This window comes from Phalacrocorax carbo, chromosome 13 (genome assembly GCF_963921805.1).
Source record: "Phalacrocorax carbo chromosome 13, bPhaCar2.1, whole genome shotgun sequence".
NCBI lineage: Eukaryota > Metazoa > Chordata > Aves > Suliformes > Phalacrocoracidae > Phalacrocorax > Phalacrocorax carbo.
The window spans coordinates 14,035,623-14,061,627 of record NC_087525.1 but is presented as its reverse complement, the minus strand read 5'-3'; the positions used below and the strand labels follow the sequence as shown (position 1 = coordinate 14,061,627).

Sequence of the window (26,005 nt, the reverse complement as noted above, 5' to 3'; positions counted from 1 at the left end):
TTTCCCTGCAAATGGGCCAGAGGGACCAGCACGGCCAAGTAAGCAGCAAAGGGCACTGACAGGGCACCCAGTCCATATGGAGCAACCCTGCCTATTTAAAATCACTGTTTAGTCCAGGTATTCCCTGGAAAGGCCTTTACTGTTGGAGGGCTTGAGGTCGAGACTGAACAGTCCAGCTCCTTGGGTGCCCAGCCCCCTCCCAGGCTGCGTGTTGGAGCCATTTATGAATATTATAGATATAATTATGAAGGAATAATTATTATTTGTATAATTATGGCGGAAGGGGTCTCCGCCCGCCTGAGGACGAGGGGCTGCTGAGTGCCAAGCGGGGGGCGGTTACGTCGGGGGGCGGCGGCCGTGAGCACCGGGGCTTCGCTCCGGACGGCACTCGGCGCCCGGCTCTCGCGCAGGTGAGCGGGGCCGAGCGCGGGGCGCGGCCCCGGAGAAGGGGAGGGGAGGAAGGGAAGGAGCCGGAGCCCGTTCCCGCCCCGGAGGCGGTCGGTGCCGTCCCCTTTAAGGGCCGCCGCGGCGGCGGGGCGCTGCCCGCCCCTTTCCTAGCGCAGAGGAAGTGTGGCCGCGGCCCGGCGGCGGGGCCCGCCCGGTGAGTACGGCCGCCCCGCGCCCCTCCCGCCGCCTCCCGCGCCCCGCAGCGGCCCCCCGCTCCCGGTGTGGGGGTGGGGGAGGCGCCGAGCGGCGCTCCGGGAGCCGCCGAGCCGCCCGTGCCGGAGCGGGAGCGTGGCCGGGCGGCGCGGAGCGTGTGGCGGGGCTGAGGCCGGCCGAGCTGGCGGCGGGGAGAGGGGCTGCGGCGGGGGGCCCAGCCCCGGGAGGGGGGCCAGCCGTGCGCCGCGTCCCCAGGCCGCTGCCCGCCCTCCTCCCGGCGGGGGCCTTAGCGGCGTAATTCGTTTTTTCTCCCAGCGACATCCCAGCGATGAAATTCGCTCCTCTTCCTCCTCAGGGTTGCGTTTCCATTGCCCTCCTCGGCCCCAAATAGGCTGGAGAGCGGGGTTCTGGAGGGGGACGTAGTCTGGAGGCAGCGCTGGGAGCGCGGTGAGGTTTAACATCCCCGAGGAGGCATCAGCGCCCATCAACCCTGTCTCCTTGCGACCGGGCGATAGTGCAGCGCCGGGCTGTCATCTCCCCTTTCAGTCCTCGGGCCGCTTGGGGTTCGGGTTTTTAACTCGCTCAAACCACTAGAAACCCCATTTCCTTCCACCACCATCCGTCCCGGCCTCCCTGCCCCCAGAAAGAGAACAAACGATGATAAGAGGGCACTTAATTCTTTTCAGTGGGATATTTAGACTTGTTTAACTACGGCTTACATTTGCTTTTTGCGGGCTGGGTTCTTGCTCAGTAGATTCTGTGCTCTCGTCGCCTGTGAAAGTGGAATGTTTTGATGTTGAGCGTCAAAAATAAAATTGTGTAGTTGTTATCAGTCCATTAATCTTGAAACTAACTCATTTATAGGAGGAATACTGCAGCAGAAAGGGGAGGGTTGCAATTTGCAAGATGGTTTTTAAAGCTGAGTATAAACTTGATACTGTGTTTTCAGTGAAGTGTAATTCCGATCTGCTTAATTTTTTACTTTATTCTGTGGTTTTGTAGTTTGGCTTTATTTTTCCTCTTCATCCCTCTATCGGGGGAAACTGAGACACTGATCTCTTCTGCTGAGTTTGTAGATGATGGATAAGGCCTAAGCGTGTCCTGTTTCTTTGGTGGGTAACTAGGAAGAGCTGCAAAAAAAAGAGTGAGGCTGTCTTAACACAGAGTGAATATCCCTCAGGCAAAGGTCATATAGTAAATTTTTGTCCTTGTTTTTTTCTTTTAATGTCTTGGAAACTATAAGTGTCAGGGCCTGTGAACAAGACGGTTTCTTCTTTTCCAGCTTGCACTGGCTGAAAGTTCCTACCCTGCTTCAGTGTGTTTGAAAGAAACTTCTGGCTTTCCTTTATTTATGAGCTAGATAGTGAGCCCCCAAACACTGTCAAAGGCAGCGGCTTGGAAGTATTCCTAGTAGCTGTCAGCGGAGGCAGATGTGTTTTGCGGATGGAGTGTTAGCTACAGGCCTCAGTTATACCCTGAGGCTTTTATGGGAGGCTCCTGGCAGTAAGTCCTTATCGTACATATCGGGAGATCCACAGTGAGTGTTGCTACAGCACCGCTGTCCTAAACCGTCGGTAAGGTGGGAATGGAAGGAATAACTATGATTTTGAAGTACAGGACCACACAGCACAAATAGAAACTCTATAGCTTGTCTGTCCTTGGAGGAAACCCATGAAAACTTCAGCGTGATTAAGATCAGTTGACCGTGAAGAGTTCTTTCCCTTCTTGATCCCATGACTTTGTTTTGGTGTCTTCCTCAGGCATAAAGGGGGAAGAAGAAGAAGGAAAAAAAACCAAAACCCAGAAAGCCCCGAGCCTATCATTAAGGCTGCTGCATCATGGTAGGAGTTGCACTAAGTTATTCTTTAATTTAAATGCTTTGCTTTTAAGTTCCAGCCTTGGGATATGGGTCCTCCCAAGTCAGTGAGAAACATCATCTGAGGGCATATTTAAGTGATAAGTAGCTGTGGTTTGTTGCCAAGAAAACTCACAAGCATATTTGGCACAACAATTTCTACCCCGGCACCACAGTCTGTTACTTTCGTGCTTGCCAGAAGTGTTCTGTGGACCTCTTTGTAAAAAGGGTCACCCGAATGGCCTGGACTTTTAACAGAGACAAAACTACACTTGGGGGAGGGAAGGTATGAGAAATATGAGGCCAGGTTTTTTATTGCAGAAAACAAATTGCACAATATTTTTCTTAACTGTGAAACAGTCTGTCATTATGAAGCAAGCTTGTGACTTGCAGTATTTTCTCTTTAAACAATGCTGAAGCAGAACCATGGAGGTGAGATGAAACTCAGGTTTTGGATAGGGACTTGGGTGGCACCGGAACTGATGATGTGCTTGGCTTTCACTTAGCTCATCTGTTTTCTACCCTCTTAAAGGACCAGCTCTCCAGCATAAAGGTATGGGAAGAGACCTTAATAATCTTGCTTCTGGAAAAATAAAATAGCAAATAGACAGAGATTTCAGGCACATGACTTTGAAAAAAAAACACCAAGAAGTCTTTAAAAAAGAGGTCTCAAAGGGCACAGTGGAAGTAAAATGTTTCAGGAGCACATGAGCTTTTGTAAAAAAGAAAATGCTGTGCTTTATCTATGCAACTAATTATGTTCTTGCAAGCTTAGTGCTGGAAATGGGGAAGATGAGATCATAACTCACAAGATGTTAATAAAGAAATATAATGCTTTTTTAAAGGGAATGGCAGTATAGTTTTACTTCTGAGTTATAGCCACAGCTTCTGAGAAGAATTTGCAGAAGGGCACTTCCCACTGTCTGCCAGAACAGTTTCATTTTGAATGATGATTAGAAAAGCCCAGCACTTCCATTAATATTATTGTTTATTAGAAAAATCTGGAAGCATACAATGACTTTAATACTCTAAATTTCTGTTTTATGAAGCTCTTTTGAAAAACAAAAAAATAGTTTCTGAAGGCAGGAGCAGTACTGCAAGTTGCAGCCCTCCTTGCCCTGAGTGTCTTCTGGTGCAAAAGGAGTGGGGCAGGATACTCTGAGGCCTCTTTCAGGAGCATCTAGTGGCTGTTTTGGTCTAAGCCTGTTTAAAAATGTTTCCAGTAAGGCTGCCAGTGTCTTGCATATAGCTAAAAATGTAGACAGATGGGTTAGACAGCTTAATGTGTCTTGGGTATCTTATACTTTGTGTGTCTAATCTAAATTGGTGATTCTGATGGTCACTGCTAGCTGAGAAATTTTTTGTTAAGAGTAACTAGATAATCACTGCAAGCTATATGTAATAACTAAAGATCAGAGGTCCAAGCGGAAAGGAAAATGAGCTTTTTTCCTAATCCTGGAAGATCTCGCCGCATATGAAAATACGGCATGCTGAAACACGTGTGAGAAGCTTGTACTGGTTCTATGCTGGCACTAGGCTGTCCATACTGCTGCTCTTCTGTGTGGGTCAGGCTGGCAGGAGACACTTGCTCCACAATTATTTCAGAGTGGAGTACGGTGGGAAGAGTATCTGGAATGATCTCTGCTTTAGCTTACCTGTTTTTGAAGGCTTTTTCCATTCACAAACCAAATGCTCTAAAACTCTTACTAGCGAGTTGATAAAGGTGCCATGCCGTTGCCGGTGCTGAGAGCGCTGTGTGCAAACGAGAGCGTTGGAAAGAGCATCAGTGGAACTTCAAACAAAGTTCAGAGCATCCAAAAATGACTTGACGCGAGGAAGCTATTGTGTGAGGAAATCTTGCATGTACTTCTTTTTAATCTAACCATTTCCTGCCATTCTTAATCATCTCCAACTGTAATCAGAAATAACTCTAGTGATTGGCCTGTTTACCCATTTGTGTCTGCCTGCCGTATGTGTGTCTTCCCGCACCATGCTTCTCTTGGGTGTGATTGCTTCCTTTAGCCCCCACCGTGGTCCTGGGGAGTTCTTGGACCCCATCTGCCTCCTGGCCTGTGGTGGTGGAATGGCATGTCTCCTCAATAAGTGCATTTGAGGATCGTGTTGTTGGCAGCTGTGTTGGGGGAGACAGAAAGGGTAGGTCTGCCTGTGGTTTTTTTTTTTCCACCTTCTTCCTCCTTCGTATTAAACAAATCTTTCACTAGTGGAGTGGGTGGGTGATAAAGGGCAGCTCTGTCTTGCTGGTGTCTTTGGCCTTTCTTCCTCCTCCATACATAATGGTGCTGTTTCACTGGTGAGGCAACTTCTGGAAGAGGATCCATCTCCTTTATGGTGCTGGGCTTTCTGGTAGGGATGTCACTGAGAGCAGATGTGTGGAAAGCCTGGATCAGCACCCAACGGCCAGCATACGTGTCCTCCTGGTATCGAAAGTGAGTCTTCTCATCAGCTTGCTTCTTCTCAATTAATTCATTACTTCAGTAGATGGAGGGGTAAGAACGTTTACCTGTGAGAGTTTGAGTGCAAATACCCAACAGGCGACTAAAGAAAGGTGCAGAACAGAAGCAGCACAGCCACCTTAGCAGCATAGGGATGGCTGGACTGGCACTGGGAAAGGGCTGGGTGGGCAGACACACTTGGCACTTGTTCTCCCAAAAACTGAGGGAGCTAATTTTACTCTTCTTTGGCATACTGCAGGGAATTTCTGTTAAAGGCAACTGGTATTCCAGTTGTAGAACAGCATTAAAATTCTTACATGGCTAATGAAACCTCTGGAGATGGACCCTGCCACGTACTTAATGGCTGTCACAGGCAACGGAGGCCTTTGAGCGGAGCAAAACTCAAGATTCTTATGTGTTCAAAGGTACAATAATACAATGCAAACCAGCTAGGAGTTAAAGGTAGCTTTAGAAATACAATACTTGCAAGTGTTAAATATTTCCAAGTAAAACTGCTAAACAGCTTAGTGGGTTTTTTATGCCTATATAGATATCTGCTTCTTGTGTTTAACTTTGACAAATGAACATCAACCACAAAAGGAGGTTAATGTATCTGCACCGTTAATTGTGCTTTTTGCCAAGACAGTAGATTAGCACTTTAATAAAAGATCAAAATTGTAGGACACCTAAGTTCTCCAAAGAGTTGTATATGAAGCTAGGCTAGTTTTGTATTAATATATTAGGATTTGGAAATCAGGGTGATGAGTCTCAGGTAATCTTCTAAGGAAAAATGGCCCTAATAATTCCTCAGATGCCAGCTGCAAGAGAAAGACATGGAAGGCTAGTTTCTGGCTTGCAGGTGTATAGTTATAGGAAGCTGTGACAGTTTAATGCTGATGGCTGAGGTGCTGCTGTACAGACGTACTGCAAATAATTCTGCTTGTGCATGTTGTGGCTATGATGTTTAACATGTGATAATTGATTGTAGCAAGGTAGCTACAATCTGTACCAGGCAGGCTTTCTGCTACTCCAGTGTCCCTTTCTGGTGTTTGCATGTGTGTATCTTCTCTGTAGAAACAGTAGAAATAATACTTAAACGGTTATTCTGGGTTGAGTTTTTGTTGCTGTTGCAAGCGCAGGGGTTGAACAGGGATGCGCAGGAAGCAGCTGAAGCTTGTTGGGAACACTGCTGCATTAAAGCAGGGGAGATGAGGTAAATGAGCTTGTGTGTTGAAGCACACTCTGAAAATACAAACTGCTTGTCTTGAGCACAGTTTAGAGACACTGGAATCATATGGAGGGCTCAGCCATTAGATTCTAGGAAACATCATCTGTCCTGGAAGAGTGTTATGGGTGATAGCTTTCAGATCACTTGTGGTAGCACTTCTGCTGTCTCTTAAAGGTTTCCCCAAGCAGTGGTGTCAAAAATCATAAGACACTTGTCAGACTGTTGATACTACTAACAACCCCGGGGGCAGCAGATGGCTTGTGTGTCTTCCTAGCACTCTACTAGAGTGGAAATGAAGATTGCTGAGTGGTAGTAGTTTAGTCCATCTTTCATGTGATCTGGCAGCTTCTGGTATGGATAGAAGCCTTCTGAAGAGATGTACGATTTGCAAAGTAGGAGGGTGAGTCTCGGTTGCGGTTGGTGCCGGCTGGACAGAGGCTGGCGGAACTGGTGCGCCTGCCTCGTCCCAGCACCGTCTGGAAGCAGTGTTCCAGTAAGATGTCTGTTCAGGGCAAACACCACTCCCAGTGTCTGCAACAGGACTGAGTTTTTAGCATCTAAAATACTGTGTTAGATTATGCTATTAAGTGCTGCTAAGCCCTGTTTCTTTAAGTTGGGTTTGTTTTTTTTCAGATTTCAGACATAATCCAGTGATTTTGTATTTTTTGCATTTAACCCTGCAGAGTTGCTCCTGAGTTGTGTAAGGTCCTGAGCTTCTCTTAGAGTTTTACCTAGCTAGACGGAGAGGTGGAAGTGCGATAGGGATTTAAGTCAACTATCTGAAAAGGCAGGAGAAGAAAGTAACCAAATTTTAAACCAGTGTTAAAATAGCATAGCAGAAGTTGCTGCCAGTAGGATCACGTGTCAAATGTGGCAATTTGAATAAATAGGTTGCAGCGAGTGTCTGTGGTAGCAACATGTATTTCCCTGCTGTGAAGCAAAAGTAGCAAAAAAAAGTTGTGGAATATGAGCACAACGGAAGAATGGCACCAGGAACGTGCACAAACTTCAGAGGTTCACAGAAACTCCTGGGTTCTCTGCCTTCCAAATCATGCTTATCTCTTTCTTTGCTCCTCTTCTCGTCAGGTGGTCCCAGTGGTCCAAAGACCAACTTTAGGGGCTTGAAGAACAAAACCAAGAGAGATGGAGCAGGGACATGCGAAGTGTTGAGTGTTTGGTGTTTCTATTTTTCACAGTGGTGTCTTCTTCAATGCAAGGCAGCTTCAAATAACCTGAATATCAAGATAGGTAGTTCTGACAAGCTGCTAGCTTCTCTGCTTCTAGTGAAGCCTAGCATTGCTAGTCCTTTAAGAGTAAGTTAATACTTAGTTATGATGTCAAATTGAAAAATTACAGATGACATAAGCGCATCTAGCTGTGCTTTGAGAACACACCAGATGTTTTTCAATTGTTTGGCATCCAGCTTTCACTTCTGGTGACATAGTCATGACTGATTTGTTCTGCTGAAAGCAGAACCTAAACTACTACGCTGACTTATAGCCATTCTAAAAATATTTGTAGGTTGTGCTCCTTCTGCTGTCTTAGATTCATGGGTGGAGGAATAGCAAAGCGAGCTCAGTTTTGAATACCACCTGTGAACATAAGCTAGCTGATTCAGTTTAAGAAAAGCTTCAGGGTGGCTGATCCTCAAGGCAGCAGTTTTCTCAGAGTTTTTGTATCAAATTGTATTTTAAACTGGTTTTGGATATTTTAAAGCACTCAAGCCAAACTATCAGTTGGACAAAATGCATGGAAATGCCTTCCAGTAGTCACTTCAGGAGTTTTATTGCTCTTCAAACTTGCAGTGGAGAGACTTCTACAGAAATATTACTTGGCCCAGGGTACACCACTGCCCCACCACCACCCCTCCCCCCAAAACCAAAATTTGGCAATGAATCATAACTTTAATGAGAACGTTACTGTGGTACTGATTAGTGCATAGTTTAACTATTTTTACAGTTAATAAAATAAGTTTTAATTACCAAATTTTTAAAATTAACAAATTAAAAAAATTAGTTAATAAAAGAAACTGTTAAAATGACATTTAAATCAATTGCCATTATACATTTCTGCTTTTAAGGCTGATATTAATAGAAGTCTGAAAGTCTTTTTAAGAAAGATTCAGGTGCACTTCAGCATTTAACTTCTCACTGTTTTCACTCAACTGCTAAAGCTTCCTTGTAACCTGAATTTGTACCTCCTTGAAAATAGTATAGCTCTTCCCATAGAAATATTGCAGAAAATGAAAAAAACTAACTTCTCTAGAGGATTAAATCTTTAGCTGGTTTTTAAAATGCTGGCTATTAGCTGTGCAGCTGTTAGCAAGAACACCCTGGCTAAGGACTGTCCTTCTCCATCTCTTCTTTTCATAGGGTAAAAGAAGAAATCTGGATGTGATAACCACCTGTTAGGTACATTGAGAGCTTCAAAGGGAGTCGGGTTTGCTTGACAGCATTTTCAGATTTGCTTTACAAGTGTAAGGGATGCATGACCTTTCTCCTCACCTCCCACAGTGGGAAATCTTCTAGTAGCTTTCTGTATGAACTCGGATGGCAACTAGCCTTTAAAAATAGCACAGGGGTTTACATATATTGGAATATATATTTTCACTGTGCTCAGGGTACAGTAACTACGTTGTCTTGATCTCCATACATAGAGAACGAGATGATAATTAGAGATGTGAGAAAACAGAAGAGGACTTGATTCTGAGAGCGTAGTTGGATATAGTACTTAGGCGAAGGAATCCCAAGAAAACGCATCATTTTCAGGTCTTTGTTCTTCTTTGCTACCATTCCCGCAATGACAATTTGAGTCATTCTCAGTGTTTGGTTTTTTAAATGAACAGAAAATGGTATCTGTGAAAAAGTAGGTATGCTCTGTGAATGTTATGCATCTGAGCTAGGATCACTAGTTGCCTTTTACTGTTCTGTTGTGTTTGCTGAAGCATGTTCATCTTGTACGGGGAGAAATACTTAGCTGGGGCCTTTTAAGATGTTTAGACACTTGGGTGTCTAAGGAGTATTTTAAGTTTCCTCAGTTGCTGTGAGGTGACTTTAAGTGTATGGCTTTAAGTGTAACTGCTTTTTCTGTCCTTCTAAAACAGACTGTTTTCCTGTGCAAAAATCCCTTCCTGTGGCATTACCTTTTTGAAGAGCATCATAAGTTTTTGCCTCTGCTTCTCTCGGCAGCTGTTCCTCTGTCATACTGAAAGAAGGGTAAAGGTTTTTCTGCGTGTACTCTAACAGAGACTACTATGCATCCTTGAAGATAAGCTAAAGTTGCTGTAAGAACTGTGGTTTAGTTCAGCTTAAGCTATCCTCCACAGCGATGCAGCTCTCCTCTTGCCCTTGATCGAGCGTGCAGTGTTACATGCGCTGTTCTGAGGTTCTGCCAGCCTTCAAGTGAACAGGCCTGAGCCCTGCCATCAGTTGGGTAAGGTTGCTCGGGTGGCATGCCCTGGACCGGGAACCTGCCTCACTGCCATCTGACATTATGTATATATGTTTTTTAGAAACATTTTGTTTGTATATAGTTTTAACATACATTTACTATATGTAAATATAATTTATGCAGTCCCTCAAGGAGAGTATGTTGTTAGTAAGGGTATTGCAAAGTGTGTGGTAAAAGTAGGTCAGGCTCCTGCCTAATGCTCAGGTAAAAAATAACATTGATATTAGGAGCTATTAGGAATACCAGTAGAAAGTGCTTCTCTGATAATTTTACTAAGGTAGCTACTTGCAATTCTGTTCCCGTTTCTAGGTTGAATTTTAGCAACCAATAGGGTAGGCAAAAATAAGTGTAGCCATATAATACTGCTGTTCCTTTAATTCTCTTACAATACGGGAAGAAGACTTGCTTCTCAAGTTTCGACGTTGTGGGTTTTTTGCCAAATTTAAAAAGGGGAATAGTGCCTACAGCAGTGCAAAACCCCACACGCTAAACAGTATAAGTTATAGGAGGTCTCTAAAATAGAAGTTATTTATCTTACGGATGCTGAAGATACTGAGTCTTTGAGGATAGCTATTCAATAAAAATAATTTTAAAACAAGCAGAACTCCTTAACCTAGTCTTAGCTAGGACATTTTACCTAGCTTTGTTCTTGCCAAGCAGATGTCTTTCTTCATAAAAACAGTGAAGTGATTATGAGCTGACTTTTCTTTCCTGGCCTTATCTGAAATGGGATAGTACTGACCAGCGTAGTTAAGGTGTAGCTGGTTGGGTTTCAAGTTCCAGTTTCAGTTCAGCACTTTCCAGACAAATGGGCTTGCTTTGGCTTCACTGAAGCTGAAGCAGGTCTCCTATTCATAAGCTCATTGCTTACTTTGGATTAGGTATAAAGTAAATGATGTGAATAATTTTGTTGTTTTATTTGTCCGCTTAACTATGTAATGGATTTGGTTTTGTGTAGGAACAACAAATGCCAGGTCATAAAGATAACTTGCTTGATTCTCTAACTTACGGGAGATAAAAGTGCTTCAGCTAAAGGCAGGCTTATTCCTTGTTATTTTGCAGTACATGATGTAAGATTTGCATTTAAGCCATTTCAGTACATTTAATGTTTCCTGCATTTGAGGATGACGGCATGACTTTTTTCCAGGGATTGCTGTGGCAAAAATATTACCATTTCTAGGTTATTGGCTATCACCTTCCCCTTGCTTTCTCTGCTATGTTAGCAGTAGCACTGAGAACGGAGGCAATCAAACCCATATTATTTCCTGCTCTGTTGGCTTGGCATGCTGATTTATCTTTTGGTTACGTATGCAGGGTGGGGAAGGGATATGTGGTACAGGGGCAGGACGGGTCCTTTGCACAGCCCTGGTGGTCTGTGTTGCTATTGTAAAAACACAGGCCAGTGAACTTGTTGACACTGAGGCAAAGAGAAGGTTTGAGAAGTGTGTGAAGAGTAAGACCTGCTTGATTGGCCTTCATAGGCTAAACTTAGGTAGGCTTGGTCCTGTGATGATTAAGCTCCATTATTAAAATGAAACCATACTCTTTTCTGTGTTTTCTTTTTTAAAGGCGGCTTCTGGTTAGTATAAAGTGTGCTGCTTCAGTTGCATCCTCTGAAAAGATGCAGTTAATAAGCAGCATCAGAGCCTTGTTCAGAAGTGCAAAAGGCAGAATTTCTTATCAATAAAGCCTCTCTCTAGTGTTGAGAGTGAGTTGATCTATTGCACAAAACAAAGGAGATAAGAAACCCCAATATATCCTCCCCATGTCCTGGAGTCTCTGATGTGACTGTAGAAACTTGTGAAGGGTTAGTCTTAATTTTAGCTTGAGCACAGCATTTCTGCTGGCAAAACCACGATGTTTTTTTTGTAAAAGGAACCATTTGCATAGGGAATGTTAGTTTTTGAGTAGTAAATCCTGTGATTGTTGTCACCCATCGCTGAAGTAACTTTTCCTACAGGTTCCCATGCCTGAACTGTTAGTCCCTGGTGTACTACGAGTACTACTGTGATCCTTGTGACAAAGGCATGAAGTTTTTTCCTTCCCATTTAGGAACTAAACAAATGTCTGAAGCTACCTATTGCAGATAGGCTCAAGCACTTGAGAATTAATCACAGGCTGTTCATAATGTATACAGTAGCTCTTGCATTGACCGTGTGGTATTGTTTTTTCTGTATCTTTAATTAAATTGCGCTAAGATGCTCAGTGATCAGTGTGCCGTCATCGTTGTCCCTGTGCCCGCCCCCCCCCCAGCCCCGTGGGACTCTGGCTTCGGCAGCGTTTACCAGTGAGAGTTCATAACAAAGAAAGCAGAGGGAGACAAAAACCCCAAACCTGTGAGTGAGCAGGAGTGCTGCTAAATGGAATGCTCAGCATCATCCAGGGTTGTGAGCTGATGAGCAGCCGGGCGAGGCGGGCTGCAGCCACATACAAGATTGCCTATGTGTGACTGCTTGGAGTCTGCTGCGTGACTGATGGGCGCGAGCCGAGTGCAACCGCTTTTTGTATTTATCAGCCAGGTTGAGCTGGTACGTTTATAAGAATTAAGGATCACAGATTTTGTGGGGTTGAGTTATATCTGATGGAGAGCTCGTTCTGTCACCTAGACTCCCACGGCAGATGTACAGGGCTTTTTTGTGGGTGCGTGGTTTGTTTTTTTTTTTTAAACTCTTGGACTTCTGGTTTAGATCTGCAATGTCTGGAAAAATTAACTTTCTGCAGAAACTGCTGTGTCCTGCTGAGGAGTGCTGGTGTGTGCTCTCACAGGTTTGGTCCTATATGGTATTGTCCCTGTGAGCGTGCCAAGGTAGTATAGCCATATGATGGGAACGCTGGGAAGGTACAGAGGAGGACATGAGGCGATCTTGATGAAAATCGTAAGAGGTAGCTGGAAGAAAAATTCACTGTAGTGTCAGATAATGTGAGTAGCAGAGCTGCAGTTCTGTGCTTATAAACTGAACTTGCATGTTGTGCTGAATTGGAACAGTGTGTATTATGCTCTAAACTTTCAAAAAGTTGAAAATAAGCGGTTGCTTTTGCCTGATGTGGTTGGTGTGGTTGCAGTGTGTATAGGCACAACTTTCAAATTCTTCAGGATTTATTATTAAATTGGTAAGGTCTAAAATATTTAGTGATTATGGTCTCTTTCCTGCTGGTTTTCTTGAATGTAGCTTTTCTTTCCTTAACCTGATAGTGGCTTTCAACTTCTCTTTCACTGAGCAGTGCGTGTGTGTGTGCTTGGGAGGCAGAGCTGCAGCTGAAAGCAAATCAGATGGTGGAACTAAGATAAAAACACGTGATTTGCAGTCAGTCCAGTGAGGGTGAGGTAGTAAAGATTAGTTTTCAGTGGAAAGTGAGAACCAGGGCCCCTAACTCTCCTCTTGGCTATTTTTTCTCTTTGTTTTTTCCCTTTGTATTAACCTTCCCGACAGCAGAAAAATCTGACTTTGGTACTCGTTTGACTAGAACTGTATAACAAAGCCTTGAACAAATTTCTTTGTGTCTCTTCTGAGGCTGTACCTCACTGGACTGACTAAGCAGAGATGATGTGTTTCTGCATACTTAAAGTATGTATGGTTTGAGGTTTTTCACTCTAGGGTTTATGCAAAGATCCTCCACGACAGCAAAGACAGCCAACTTGCTTTGTGTCGGTTTCAGCAAGTGAGAAAATAACGGTGTGCACAGTGTTTCTCTAACATTGACAAGCCATTCAGTTTTCAGTGACACTCTTCTTCAGAATAGGATGGAATATTCAAGGCATTATGTTGGACCTTATGTTTTCTTTCTATAACTTGCCAAAGAGAGAAAAGTATGTGTGTGTGGAGGGGGTTTAAGACAGTGAATATCTGTGGCATCTGGGCGAAATTACGAACAATAAAATAACTATGAAAATCAGCTGGAATTTCATAAGCAGCTAAACTGTGACCATCTAGGGCATGCTGAACGAAAAAGACATGTCTGAAGCAGAACATGCTCAAATGAGGAATGTCTGTACAGTCTGGCGTGAAGCAAGTGCATATGCAGTTAGGTCACTGCTTTAAGTGTGAATGTTTCCCCTCTTTGGAAAGGCGTACTCATCCGTTGCAACAAGGAACCAAACCAGAATGCTAATACAATAAAAACAAATTTAAAAGTGTTTTCAATTAGCATGCTGGTCTATTCCCTTGTGCCTAGAGAATCAGTGAGCTCTTTTGTAAGGAACAGAAACATTTCCATAGTTGAATATACATAAGGCCCTGGAAATGCAGAAAGAATAACAACCAGTTGCTTCTGGAAAACTTGGAAATCTTTATAAGCATTGTGTAAGCCTCGGATGCCTTGTTCTTTGGAGCTCATAGGGCATCCTGCAAATAGTCTTGTTTCAAAGAACTGAAATAAAGTGAAATATCGTCATGTGCGATTTAAAGATTTGGTACTTAATCTTTAAACACTGAAATGTTGATCATGCAGAGACTGTGCGATTACTTATTACCAGGTAATCTTACTATTCATTCTTATAAACTTCAGAATGTACCGTGTGACACTGAATTATTTTTCTTATTGTGATACTTGGGATCCTGCATTTTTTTGCTACTTCTGGGGTTTCGCAGCCTGTTTTCTCTTGTAATCATCTTCTACAGCCTGGGAATAGCTACTGGAATTCCTAAAATAGTGCTGCGCCAGGCCTAATTCGTACCCAATTTGGGTTGTAAATATGCGAAACTAGTGCTTTTCTGAAAAGAGAGTGGTGAAATAGAGGACTCGTAAACCCTCCTTTTCTTATGGGATGAGAAGTAAGGATCCTTGAAATCTGTGCCTCCATTATGATCCATTATGATGACTCTTCTCAGCAGAAATAATGGCGGGGATGTGTGTCTGTGTGGGAATTAGCTCAGTCTCTACTACTTCAGCAAACCCACTTTACCCCCTCAGCTCTCTATGTGCGGTTTAAAATTTTAATGTCATTCAACAGGACTGGTTGCCCAATGTTGCTCGCCTTTAAAGGCCACAGGGAAGCTAGTGGGAAAAATGCCTGTTGTTTATGGTGTTGTAGGAAAACTGTCAAAGACGAAAAGGCAAGGCCTATCTCTACAAAAAGGCTGTCTTGTTAACAAGATTGTCGCTAGCTCACTAGCCAAGGGTTTCAACTAACGAGGGGGTAATTAGAGCCTAGAAGGAAAAGAAGCAGGTTGCTCTCCGCAGCCTGCGACGAGTAGTTTCCATTACTTCAGAAACAGCTTATTGTTTCCCTTGCCTAAGCACCCCTTAAGGCAGTGTTCCACAAAACAGCGCTCTAGTGTAAATAGTTCAGGTGCCAGTAGGAAGGCTCAGAAATCTTCAATTCTTAGTCTTTTGTCCTTGCAGTGCTGATGGCAATGCAAGCGGCGAGTCCCTGTGGAGGCCGCCGACTTTCTTAATCCATGCTTATATCACAACGAGGTACGTTTGGACACAGTTAAGAAAGTTAAGAACAGAGTCGTTCTTTCATTGCCCCCTGCTATTGTCTGAGGGAATCTTAATCTCCTGGTACATTGTGTCCCTCTTGACACCACGTCAGGAAATCTGTTGTCACTTGCCTCTAAGACATGAATGAGAGTTACAGAAACTTAGTGACTCATCAAAGTTGAACACAGGGCTATTTATTGGTAGAGCAAGAATTGAATAAAGGCCTGCTAGGCTAATGTCCCAGCTTTAGGGGTGTCTGTCTATCGCTTAACAACAGTTACTGATTGTTTAAAGCCCATGTTGGTAAGAGGTTTGCTGACTTTTAGGTGGCTTTAAGTTAGAGGTTCAGTGATGAGCCAAATCTGGCTGTGGTTTGCAGCTGCCTGCAATGGCCATTATCAGACTGTACCATGGCAGCCAAAATAATCTCTTGAGACAGTCTTAGCTAGAAATACTAGCTCCTGCTTTCTAGTATGTGCTTTCATTTTTCTTCAGTTATTCTGTAAAAGTGAGGAGAAAGGTAAAGGAAAAACACAAAGCTGTCGTCTTCGTGCCCTGCCGAGCTGTAAGACTCAGCCTTGTTTCCCACCCTGTCCTCAGTACCAAAAGCATCTCTTCATAACTTGAAAAGCTGATTTCTCTAGTGGTACGGTAGCTGTGTTTGTGTATACAGCGATGCAGAAATGCCGTTGACAGCAGTAATAAGGCTGTGCAGTGAAAAATAGTTGGGACTGGATTTGTCAATATTTTATGCAAGTCAGGTAGTTTGATCGTTTTTCAATCTGCCTTGACTGATCTAGGATGTGCCAGCTTCTGCAGGGAGTGGCTTTAGTACAGTTTAGTATTTATCTAGGTTTAAAGAAACATACGGTTCTTTGTTATTAATCGTGGCTTCACCTCTTGTGGTCTAACAGAACAAGAATTCAGGAAGAAATGTGAAAAAACCATCATATAGGCAATTTTGGACTAAAGAAAGTTTGGGCTAATATTAATCATTTCTGTGAATTGGTTTTATCCTGTAGGTTGTTTTTATTTCTGTCTCTCTCGATTCACCACATCTGGACCCTGGTCTGAGGATACATCTGGTGTTGATCACTCTTTGTAGGCATTTAGCTTGCATTTATATAACGCTCTGTTTGGGCAGTGAGGAGTGACTAACTTCTGTCTTACTTGGACTTGAAGATGTCATCTAGAATTAAGTTGATAAAACTGTTCCTTATTTTTTATCAAAGTGTCCAGCAGCTTTCCATGAGTTCAAAAAAGCTTCAGTTTCAGATGACTATTGCCTTCAGCTGCTGCATTAAGGATTTCTACACCATGGATCTAATTTATTTGTGAAGAGGGTCATAGGCAGGGACTTCAGCACTAGAAATACCTGTAACTGCTTCAAGCTGTCCTGTACACCTCAGCTGGACAACTCTTGCAAAGCTGAGTAGGCATGACATGCATGCAAACTTAGGATCAGCTGTCAGAGGCATTGGTGGTGGCGTATGAATAAATTGCTTAATCTTTCAAGCCTTGTTTTTGGCTTTATTGCAAATGAGGATGCTGAATATCACAATACCACTGATACGCAGTTCTTACTAAACCAATATCCCAGTGCTGGAAGCTGAATGGGAAGGGACAGATGGTGCAAGGACATAATCAGGGAGAAACGTTGCAAGGTGTTTGTTGTAAACACATGGAGGGCATTGTGGCACTGTGACTTACTTGCAAGGAAAGAGGAAGACAGGGTGTGTGGCTGCTGGCGGTGTTAGGTAACGATCTGTCCGACCCATATGTAAGGAGTATTGGAGTGGGCAATTTCTGTCTAATCCCATAAGCTTACTGAAACTAAACTGGAGGTACTCTGAACTTCCCCCAAACAGTAGTTACACAGCACAGTCGAAATGGATCTAGAGCTAATAGATCCGTGGATAAATTTTAATGAACTTTGCTGTTTTTCTACAACCAAGTTTTAAATGGAATTACTCTGTTCGTGTTGGAAGACTAACATGCACTGAGCTTACTTCTCAGCTCTTCATGCTGTCATTGAAGAGGGCCACAAACTGGTTTGCTGACTATTGTTGTTGAGTAGGATTTTTGGTATTCCCCCTTTTGCCTACCTGTGGTCTTTTTCTGCGGCCTTTTCCTCCAAGCCAGTTTGGTCAGTGGTGTAAGAGGGTGACGCATGCGAGCAGTTAACCTGTCTTCACTCTGGCCTACCCAAATCGAAGGTGGAAATGTTAGTGAATGAATAGTCTGAGGCTCCCTTTCATCGATCAGGAATTGGGGTTTGAAATTGAATTTCTGTTGAATTTGACCTATTCTGAAATGCCTTTTCTGTGAGCTTTGATGCTTAACTCCACAATACTTTATTAATGAGTGAATGATTATTTCCTGAAAGATATTTACGTGAAGTAAAAGCGAATGGAAATACAAGCTTCTGCTACTTCAAAATAGTTCTTGGAATTTTTTTGTTTAGAGGAGTAGGAAGGGCGTGGGTTTTGTTGGTGTTTTTTTTTCCTCCCATAGAGGAAAACAAAACAAAAAAACCAAGAAGGAATGGGTGAGTTAAAACAAACAAACAAAAAAAGCCCTTGAGGCTAGAAGAACCCTCACTGCTTTAGCTAGCTATGTGAAAAATGTATCTCATTAGACTGTCAGTGTTGCTCTTTTCCAGCCACTGATGGGTAATGCAATAGCAAGAAATAATGTTTTCTCTTTCCCCTTATCCCACCCCTTCGCCCAGGGATCCTTTGCACCCATGTGTTGCAGCTTTGTTCATGTGTTTTCCAAATGACAGGCTGCTTTGTAGTTCTAATGTGCACCTTTCTTTTAATTTTAGGTTCTGTCTTCATTTTGCTGACTCAAACCACAGATTCCATGGAAAGGAGGGGGAAGCGGAATAAAATACTCAAGCACCCGAAGAAAGTCAAACTAGCCAATGAAAATTACTGTTACTGAAGTGTAGACTGCTTTCACACATAGTAGAGGGAAAAACTGCTGTCGATACAAAGCTTATAAAATGACTTTTGCAGACTCTTCTTTCTGAGCTTCAAATAGGCTAAAACCCCTTCAACTCAGGTTGAATTAGAAAATGGAAATATGACTCCTTGCCGGTGTTCTCCATCTTTCTCCCCCTCTGCAGGGTTTTTTGTTAGGGGCAGGAAATCCTGAACAAATTGTATGGCGTCAACCAAACTTACAGTTGATGGTTATGGATGACATAGGAACTTCAGAGTTACATCGATGTGATGACACCTGATTAAGGCAAAGGTTGAAAACTGCTTATTGGCTACTTTATCAAAACTTGTATAACTATTACGGTTGTGCTTTCTTCACTCTTACTAAGATTTGAACTCTGGGGTGATGTTCCCTGGCAGGTGTAAGCGGATAAGTCATCTTTTTGGATTGGAAGCGGCAATAATATGAGAATGCCCAGAAGAGGCTTAGTAATTCAAGCCAGGACTCGTTGGCTGTTAGTGGGCCTTGCTTTACTGTTCAGTTTAGTCTTGCTCATGTATTTGCTCGAGTGTGCTCCACAAACAGATGTTAATGGATCTCTGCCTGGTGTTGTAGGTGAAAACATGGGTAAAGAATACTATCAAGCTCTCCTGCAGGAACAAGAAGAGCATTATCAAAACCGAGCTACCAGTCTGAAACGTCAGATTGCCCAGTTAAAGCAAGAACTTCAGGAAATGAGTGATAAATTGAAATCCTTACAGGAGAAAAAGAGCCCCAAGGTCAATGGTATGAACTACCAGGGCACCAAAGAACAAGCATCCAATGATCTCCTAGAGTTTCTTCATTCCCAGATTGACAAAGCCGAGGTGAGCGTGGGGGCCAAACTGCCTAGTGAATATGGTGTCATTCCTTTTGAAAGCTTTACGTCCATGAAAGTATTCCAGTTGGAGATGGGGCTCACTCGACATCCAGAAGAGAAACCTGTTAGAAAGGATAAACGAGATGAATTGGTGGAAGTTATTGAAGCTGGCCTAGAAGTTATCAATAATCCAGATGAAGAAGATGGACAAGATGAAGACGACAGAGTAGGAGAGAGGCAGCTGTATAGTGAAAATGATTTCATAGAAGGTACGCTTATTACATGCTTTCCAGCCAGTTATCAGAATGTGGCAACAGGAGTTTAATGGTGTTTGTATTTTTAGGGGGTTTACCTGCTTGAATATAGTCTTGAACAGTAATTACCCAGTAAGAACCTTTATTTCTAATGATGAGAATATTACTGCTCATTATCTTGTGTTTTGTGTAGGGAGCATGAAATCCATTTCAGAAGGGCTCACCACAAGAAGTGTAGAGGGGAAGTTGTAACCGCTTAAAATACTGAGGCATTCATAACTGATTTTTGCTGAAGTCAGTGTGGCACAACTGCTTATGGTACTGAATAACTGAAAGACTTCCAGTGAGACTGGTGGCAGTGGGAGGGAGAAATTGATTCATCTCTCTTGTTCCAGTATAGTTAAGCTATTCAGTGTGAAACTACAGGGTTTCTGGTTTTTTTTTCTTCACTCATCGCTATGCCACTTCTAGTTACTATTCAGGCTTTTGACTCTCTCAGAGCTGGCATACTCATATTGGAGGGAGAGCATTGGTAGGCTAACATGTTCTGGTCATGGCAGCTGAAGAACTTGGTGTCCTCAATAGACCCTTCATGGCGTATTAGTTATGGGGTTTGCTAAGCTGAGCAACCTTGAACTGTTCTCTTGTTCTCGATTCAATTTTCTTTCAGTTGCATGTTTAGTTACAGAACACATTATTATAAAACCAAAAATAACTGTTACGCTTTCAACATTTAGTGACGCCCTTAAAAGATGCGTTAGTGCTAATTCCTATAGAAGTTGGTTTTCAAGGTACAGTGTAATGCTGATGGAGATCAGTAGTATCAAAAACTGTCCTAGTACCTCTTTTTTGTATGTACAGTATTAAATACGTTTCATGCTGCCATAAAAAATCCCTAAAGTTGGACCAAGCTATAAGAGCATTACTGTAAAAGGGATTCTGGATCTCGGCAGTACTGATGTCTGCACTTCTAAACAAACAGATGCTGGAGAAAGGTACCGTTGGCCTTGAAATAATCAGTTCTTTCAGTCTGAGATGATGTAATTCGTCTGCAGTGCAAGTAGTCTCTGCTTTTAGCAGCTACTGTGTTTAAAGTTCAATGCAAGTACTCTTCTTCGTTCCAGAAGGTGGGGCAGGCTGTAGAATCCACTCACTCAGCTGTCTCGGTGTAACACAGCCAGTTCAGTGTTAGGCTCTTACTGCAGTTTTTACTTAAAACCATAGTATTTTGTCTGGAAGTAGTCGTTCTTGCAATCTTTTGTTTTCTTTTTATATTAAGTGTGCAGCTGCTTTTCCTTTACTGCTTATACTGCTGCTTATACTCTACTGGATATTTTTTTTTACCAGTTCTGAAACAGTTATTCACTTTTTAGTGTACTGCCTTTAATGACCGCAGACCTCCAAGAAAGCAAGGAGATGTAGGAGCTCAGAACTGTGCTTAGGCCCCTGCCTCTGTTACACCAGTATACTGATAATTGGTTTTGGAAGTTGAACTAGTTTCCTTTTGTTGTAAAGGACATTTCTTCAAGCATGGGTTACAGGAACTATAGAAAAAATACTCAACACTTAAAATAATCTCTTTTTATGCTGTAGCTCATATGGGTGTGTTAGCAACTAGCCATAGTGATATATATCACTCTTGTTTCAGACACGAGTTGTGGGTTGTGTGGGTATTCTGTGTTTATGTGAGAATACGACTGGCTAATTTAGACACTGGGCCAGCAAACAAAGCTGGTCTGAATATTAACACCTTTTTTTTCCCCCCTTCCTTCTGTTTGTTCCAAAACACAGAGGTGAGAAATGGAACCCCCGGCAGTGGTGGCTGCTGGCCCCTCCCCTGCAGCCCTGTGGCTGGGCTCCAGCGCTGCCTGGCTTGGCAGTTTGCACATCCTCGTTTGATGGAAGTGCAGCTGGAAAGTTGATGTCCTTCCACTTAGGAAATACTGCTCTCTTAAGCTGTCATAAACCAGTGGGTTCCAGTTTTGGAGCAGACTTGGTGCATCTGCTGAAGTCACAACAGTTCCTGTAAATGTCCTAAGAGCACAACTAAATCGTTGCTGGATTAGCGGTGCGCGTTCAGAGAAACAATTTGTTTTAACTCAGGCCAACTTTAACAAGTAGTTTGTCACTTAAGTTCTGTATCCTCAGCTGCTAAAGCTTATTTCAAGTAAGTGATTTAGGACTAAGACTATAGAGTTTTATGCCATTTGAAACAAGAGGCTGAGAAACTTGGTGTCTGGATTACTTGGGGGGGTTGGGGGGGCAAAAGGGAAAACTAATACTTGCATTAGTTAATACATAGCCATCATATTTTATGCTTAATATAGATAAATTATTTTTGCTTTTGTTCTGACTTGAAGGTGTTTTTTTTTCTCAAAACTAATGCATATCTATCTACAAAAACTTACCCACAAAACTGCCACAAGTATAAGCTAAACTAGAAACCGGCATTTTTATTCTAGAAGTGTTTTAGCTTCCAACCTCAATACGCTAACTTCTCATGTAGGTAAACGTTTGGTTCTGGGAATCGCGTCAGCTTTTTCCTCAGATATGAGATACTAGACTGAACTTGGAGCTACATAATCTGTTGTGCTGTGAACTTTTAAGTTGTATTAGTAAATTCTTAGAGAACCTGGTGGCTGTTTAAATAAGTTTAGAATCTTTTATAGACAGTTTTACCTAATGGTATCCCTTTATCACCAGTGAATGTCTGAAGTTCTTCCCCAGCATTTACAGTTTCTTTGCCACTCAGTGGAATATCACTGTCTTGGTTTGTAAAAGCATAAAGAATGCTTTTTCTTGCTGTATTTTAGGGTTTACCTATATTGGAGTCATTTATGACAACAAAGACTAATGACATGATTTTAATCTTAATCTGCCTTTTGTATTTTATAAATAGACATTTCCTAAATAAACTTTTCTGAAAGAGTACACTTAATTACTCAGTAATATGTGGTAGTCTGAATTGACTGGTTTTTATTACTCTCATACCATGTGGCCCAAAAAACTTCAAACTATATGCTGATGGATGGTAGCTTTCTTGTTGCTGCTCTTTTTGCTCTGTGCCCCTAATTTAACTATTCATGCAGCTTTTTTTTTCTGCATGTGCAGCCTCTGTGGTCTCTACATGAAGATATTCAGTGGTGCAAGGAAGCTGTACCCATGACAGGGAGCAGCCTGTTCAAGTGTTATCTAACTGATGGTCGGGTTTTTTTGGCGTTGCAAAACAGAGTAATGACCAAATATGTTTTGGAGTTGCGATTAGGCAGAACTGTCTGCCTAACAGAGACGAAAGTAATAACACCAAGTAAAAAAAAAAAAGATTTGCAAGCGTGTGTCGCAGCTATAGAGATAGTTTCTGAAAGCTCCCAAGTTTTTTTGACAAGGCTCAATTGACTTGCTTTGCTGATAAAAAGAAAACCAGCAAGTTTCTCTGCTCTGCAGGGCTCTGATTGCAGCATTGTTACCTTTTTTGCTTTGCTGCAACCCCAAAGGAAACTTCCAGAGTTCTAATATTAACATAACAAAAACTTGACCTTAGAAAAAATTCTTGTTCTGCAGTTGCTGTTGGAGAAATGCTTTGCAGCTTTTTTCCCTTAATATCTCCATTAGATCTAAGCGTATGAGAAGCGGGAGTGCACTGTTTCCCTTGGGTGAAGAGTATCCCTGAAGAGAATAGAAGTTGCAATATTAGATATTTTCATAAATGAAGGGGTCTAGGGGTACCAACAATGAACCCATTTGCTGAACTGGGCATTCTAAGGTAGGCCTGGATTAAAAATAGATTTCTTTGAGATCAGTGTTTAATAATATTGAGAAACAGAGGATAATTAAGATGGGAAGAGCATAATAGTATTTACCTCTGTCTCTCCCCTTCCTTCAGAAGCCTGTGACATTAAGTCTTGTAATGATGCAAAACTCAGGAGCCTTCATGGATGTCTGTACTTTGTTGTAACTGATTTATTTGGGTTACATTTATCAGGGAAACTGTTTTATTTTATCAGGAAATTGAAAGCTTTTCAATTGGATAGACGTTTAAAATTAACCTTCAGAAAACAGAGGCATTAGCATATTTTCAAAAGCTAGTTAGCAATTAGTTAATCCCTAATAAAGATCTTGTTATTGGATGTCTGGAATTCTGTTTGGGCACACTTCTCTTGCTTCTGTGTTTCCAGTTAGAACTTGGCAAAGTCCAGAAACTATCTTTAGGTCTGAATCTCAAGGGAACACTCCCCACCCAAAATATGTCCTTGGCATGGAAAAAATCGTTTATCCCAATGCTGCAAGCTCGAAGTCCAAACTCTCCTGGAGTCCTTGCCATCCATAGACTGGTGTGGGCTGTTTGTCATGCAAACACCCCCTTTAGTATGCCCTGTGTAAGACCAGAAACTGGCCAGTGTCCTGGGAACTTCAATGGAGAATTTTAATACACACCAAAAAAAGTCCTTTTGCCTTAAATTCCACAGACCAAACACTTTCTTGGTAGCTTTTGTGGTAGTTGTAAAACAAGTAATAGTATTCAGTGCCATAGAAGCACAGCTTTTTGGCTTTGATAGTAATTGATCCCCAGTATTCCTAAGATTTAATTTGTTTGGTGAGAAACAGAACTTCTGCAAAGGGAGTAAAGCTCCGTGGACCAGGAATAACAGCTGTTAAATTATTTCTGCTGCTTTTTACCTCTTTGCTTATAGAGCTCTGTTTTGGATGGCAGCCAGGGTGTGCTAGTTGGAAGGTGAGATTGCAGGTTTTATTACATGAGTCAGTCCCAAGCGTTAAAAACCTGAATACACTAAGAAGTAAAACAGATGTGGGTTCTTTTTCTGGCTGTTCTCAATTCTGGCTTCTGTGTATAGCAGGTTTAATGACATAGAAGTATTCAAATGAGTAGATTGCCTATGGAGGTTAGCTCATAGCAAGGAGAATATGTTGAGGACCACATACTTGCTCTTTAAAAGAACTGTGGTGCTGGTAGGATGTTGCAATTCAAATGTTTGGAAACTTACATTCCAGCAATTGAATGTTGACAAGGCGCTATTCAGATTTGGACTTGCGTATTAAGGCCTGTATGAAGTTACAGTGGCGTGGGGTTATTTGAAGTTACTTTAATCTGAATTATTTTTTCTGTACTACAGCCTTCTGTAGTGGACTGACATCTAAGTTTGTCCTTTGATTAAAGATAAGCCGTTGGCAACTCTGATGTGCTGCTTAAAAACTTCACTTATGTTGTAAACGGTGTTTTCCTCTGTAAGCAGCTATTGGATACTGGAGGAAGGAATATAATAGTACTGAATGTTAATTTATGCAGGAGTACTGGTACAAAGTATTTGGGCCTTATTGCATGAGAGCATGGTGTGCAAACACCGTGGCGCATCAGCTGCTCAAGTAACCAAGGAGCTGTTTTCAAGCTACAGCGCTGGACTACGTAGCACAGAGGGTTGGAGTGGAAAAGGACTGAGAAGGATTTAAGACCTTTTTCAGCTTCTAACAGTGAACATTGTGGACTTTCATTGTTTGACACACCCTTTTCAGTAGTTGTAATTAATACTGAGTTGAAACTGTCATGCTTTTCCTGAGCGTTACAATGTGGTGCATATTATATGCAGCTCTGTCTTCACAAAGGAGTGAAGGTGGATTTCTAGGTCTTGGTATTGTTTCAGAGGGTAAAAAGCATTTAAGTTGAAAGGTTAGATTGAGTCACCATTTACTTCTAGTGGGACGTCACCAGCTTGGTCTGCCACACCATGCCTCCCCCAGGCATTTCCCATCGGATCTGCCAGGGCACGTGCTTGCCCGCAAGAAAGTGTATTACAGAGCTGAATATTGGAGGGGAATAGGGAGCTGGCTGTAAAAGAGGGGCTGCTGGGCAGATACAGGGCAGGGGCTGAAAGAGGGAACGTCGACAAATGGAACTGGCGTTGGTTTGGGGAGGGAAGCTGGAGCAGACGAACATGGAGGGAGTTAGGTGGATTTAGGGAAAGGACTCTCTGTAAGGGGGCCTGGGGTATAGAGGGAAAAAGTTGGGGGCAAGGTGGTGTACACCTTCCTTTGCTGCTTGCATTGAATCAGAAGGTAATGAGAGGAAGGGAACATGGAGGAATATTGGCCTGGGCACAGGGAGAGAAGCAAAGCTCTAAGATCACTCCTTTCTGGTTCCTGAGGTACACAAATAAAACCAAGCTGCTTGAAGTTTGAGGTATTCTCCCTTCATGACCCTTGACCCCCTCTTGATTTCCGTTGCAAAAAAAGACAATAACAGCAAAAAGGACAGCATCTATACTGAGCACAAAAGACAACCCTTTGCATCACCAGAACGTGTCATCTATCCTGTGCCTGGCCACCTCCTTTCTGGGTGGGAGGCTGGGAGAGGATTTCAGCTGCTCTGGAGGCTGGCTTGCAGGAAAAGAGGCAGTTCAGGCCTGCCAGGAAATACACTGGTTGTGTGGTGTAAAGGCTGTTGTGTTGATCACACCTGGGGGATATGCAGCTATTCATAACTTTCTCAACGGTCTGTGTGGTCAGCTCAACTGGAAGTTGTTTGGTTTATAGTGTAGCTTATGTTTCTTCCTTATAATATACCATTTCTTTGTTGGGGAGAGAGAAGAGCTGAGATGGGTTGAACAGAGGGCAATTCTATTGGAGGATTTTTCCTGCCATCATTTCATACTCTCAGGTTAGTAGAGATACAGAATTATCACCACAGATAAGTCTTGGTCTTTTCCTTTGTGGTGTAAAATTAGAGAGGATGTTGGCTTGAGTTGTTTCCTTGATGGTCCTTAAATGAAAGCGACCAGCTAACCTAAATATTTGTTCTGAACAGGATAGGTTTCCCTACCCACTAGGAATAAAATGTCTCTCAATAGATAATCCTGTTCATGGAGAACTGGTATTGTTTTCTCAAAGTGTTACAGCTATGTAGAACACTTCTGGTTACATCCT

General features: G+C 42.5%; 1 protein-coding gene across 2 annotated transcripts in view; it reads left to right on the top strand.

The window, feature by feature from the left end:
- Positions 1–493: 493 nt before the first annotated feature.
- The window catches only part of CSGALNACT2 (chondroitin sulfate N-acetylgalactosaminyltransferase 2), a 35,417-nt gene continuing 9,905 nt past the window's right edge, over positions 494–26,005 (top strand). The window contains exons 1-3 of one of the 2 annotated variants that reach the window (XM_064464873.1): positions 494–601; positions 2,361–2,441; positions 17,838–19,084. In XM_064464873.1, coding sequence (XP_064320943.1) covers positions 18,421–19,084 — 664 coding nt within the window. In that variant the 5' untranslated portion in view covers positions 494–601; positions 2,361–2,441; positions 17,838–18,420. The remainder of the gene's footprint in view (positions 602–2,360; positions 2,442–17,837; positions 19,085–26,005) is intronic. The other variant, XM_064464874.1, reaches the window with a different exon arrangement.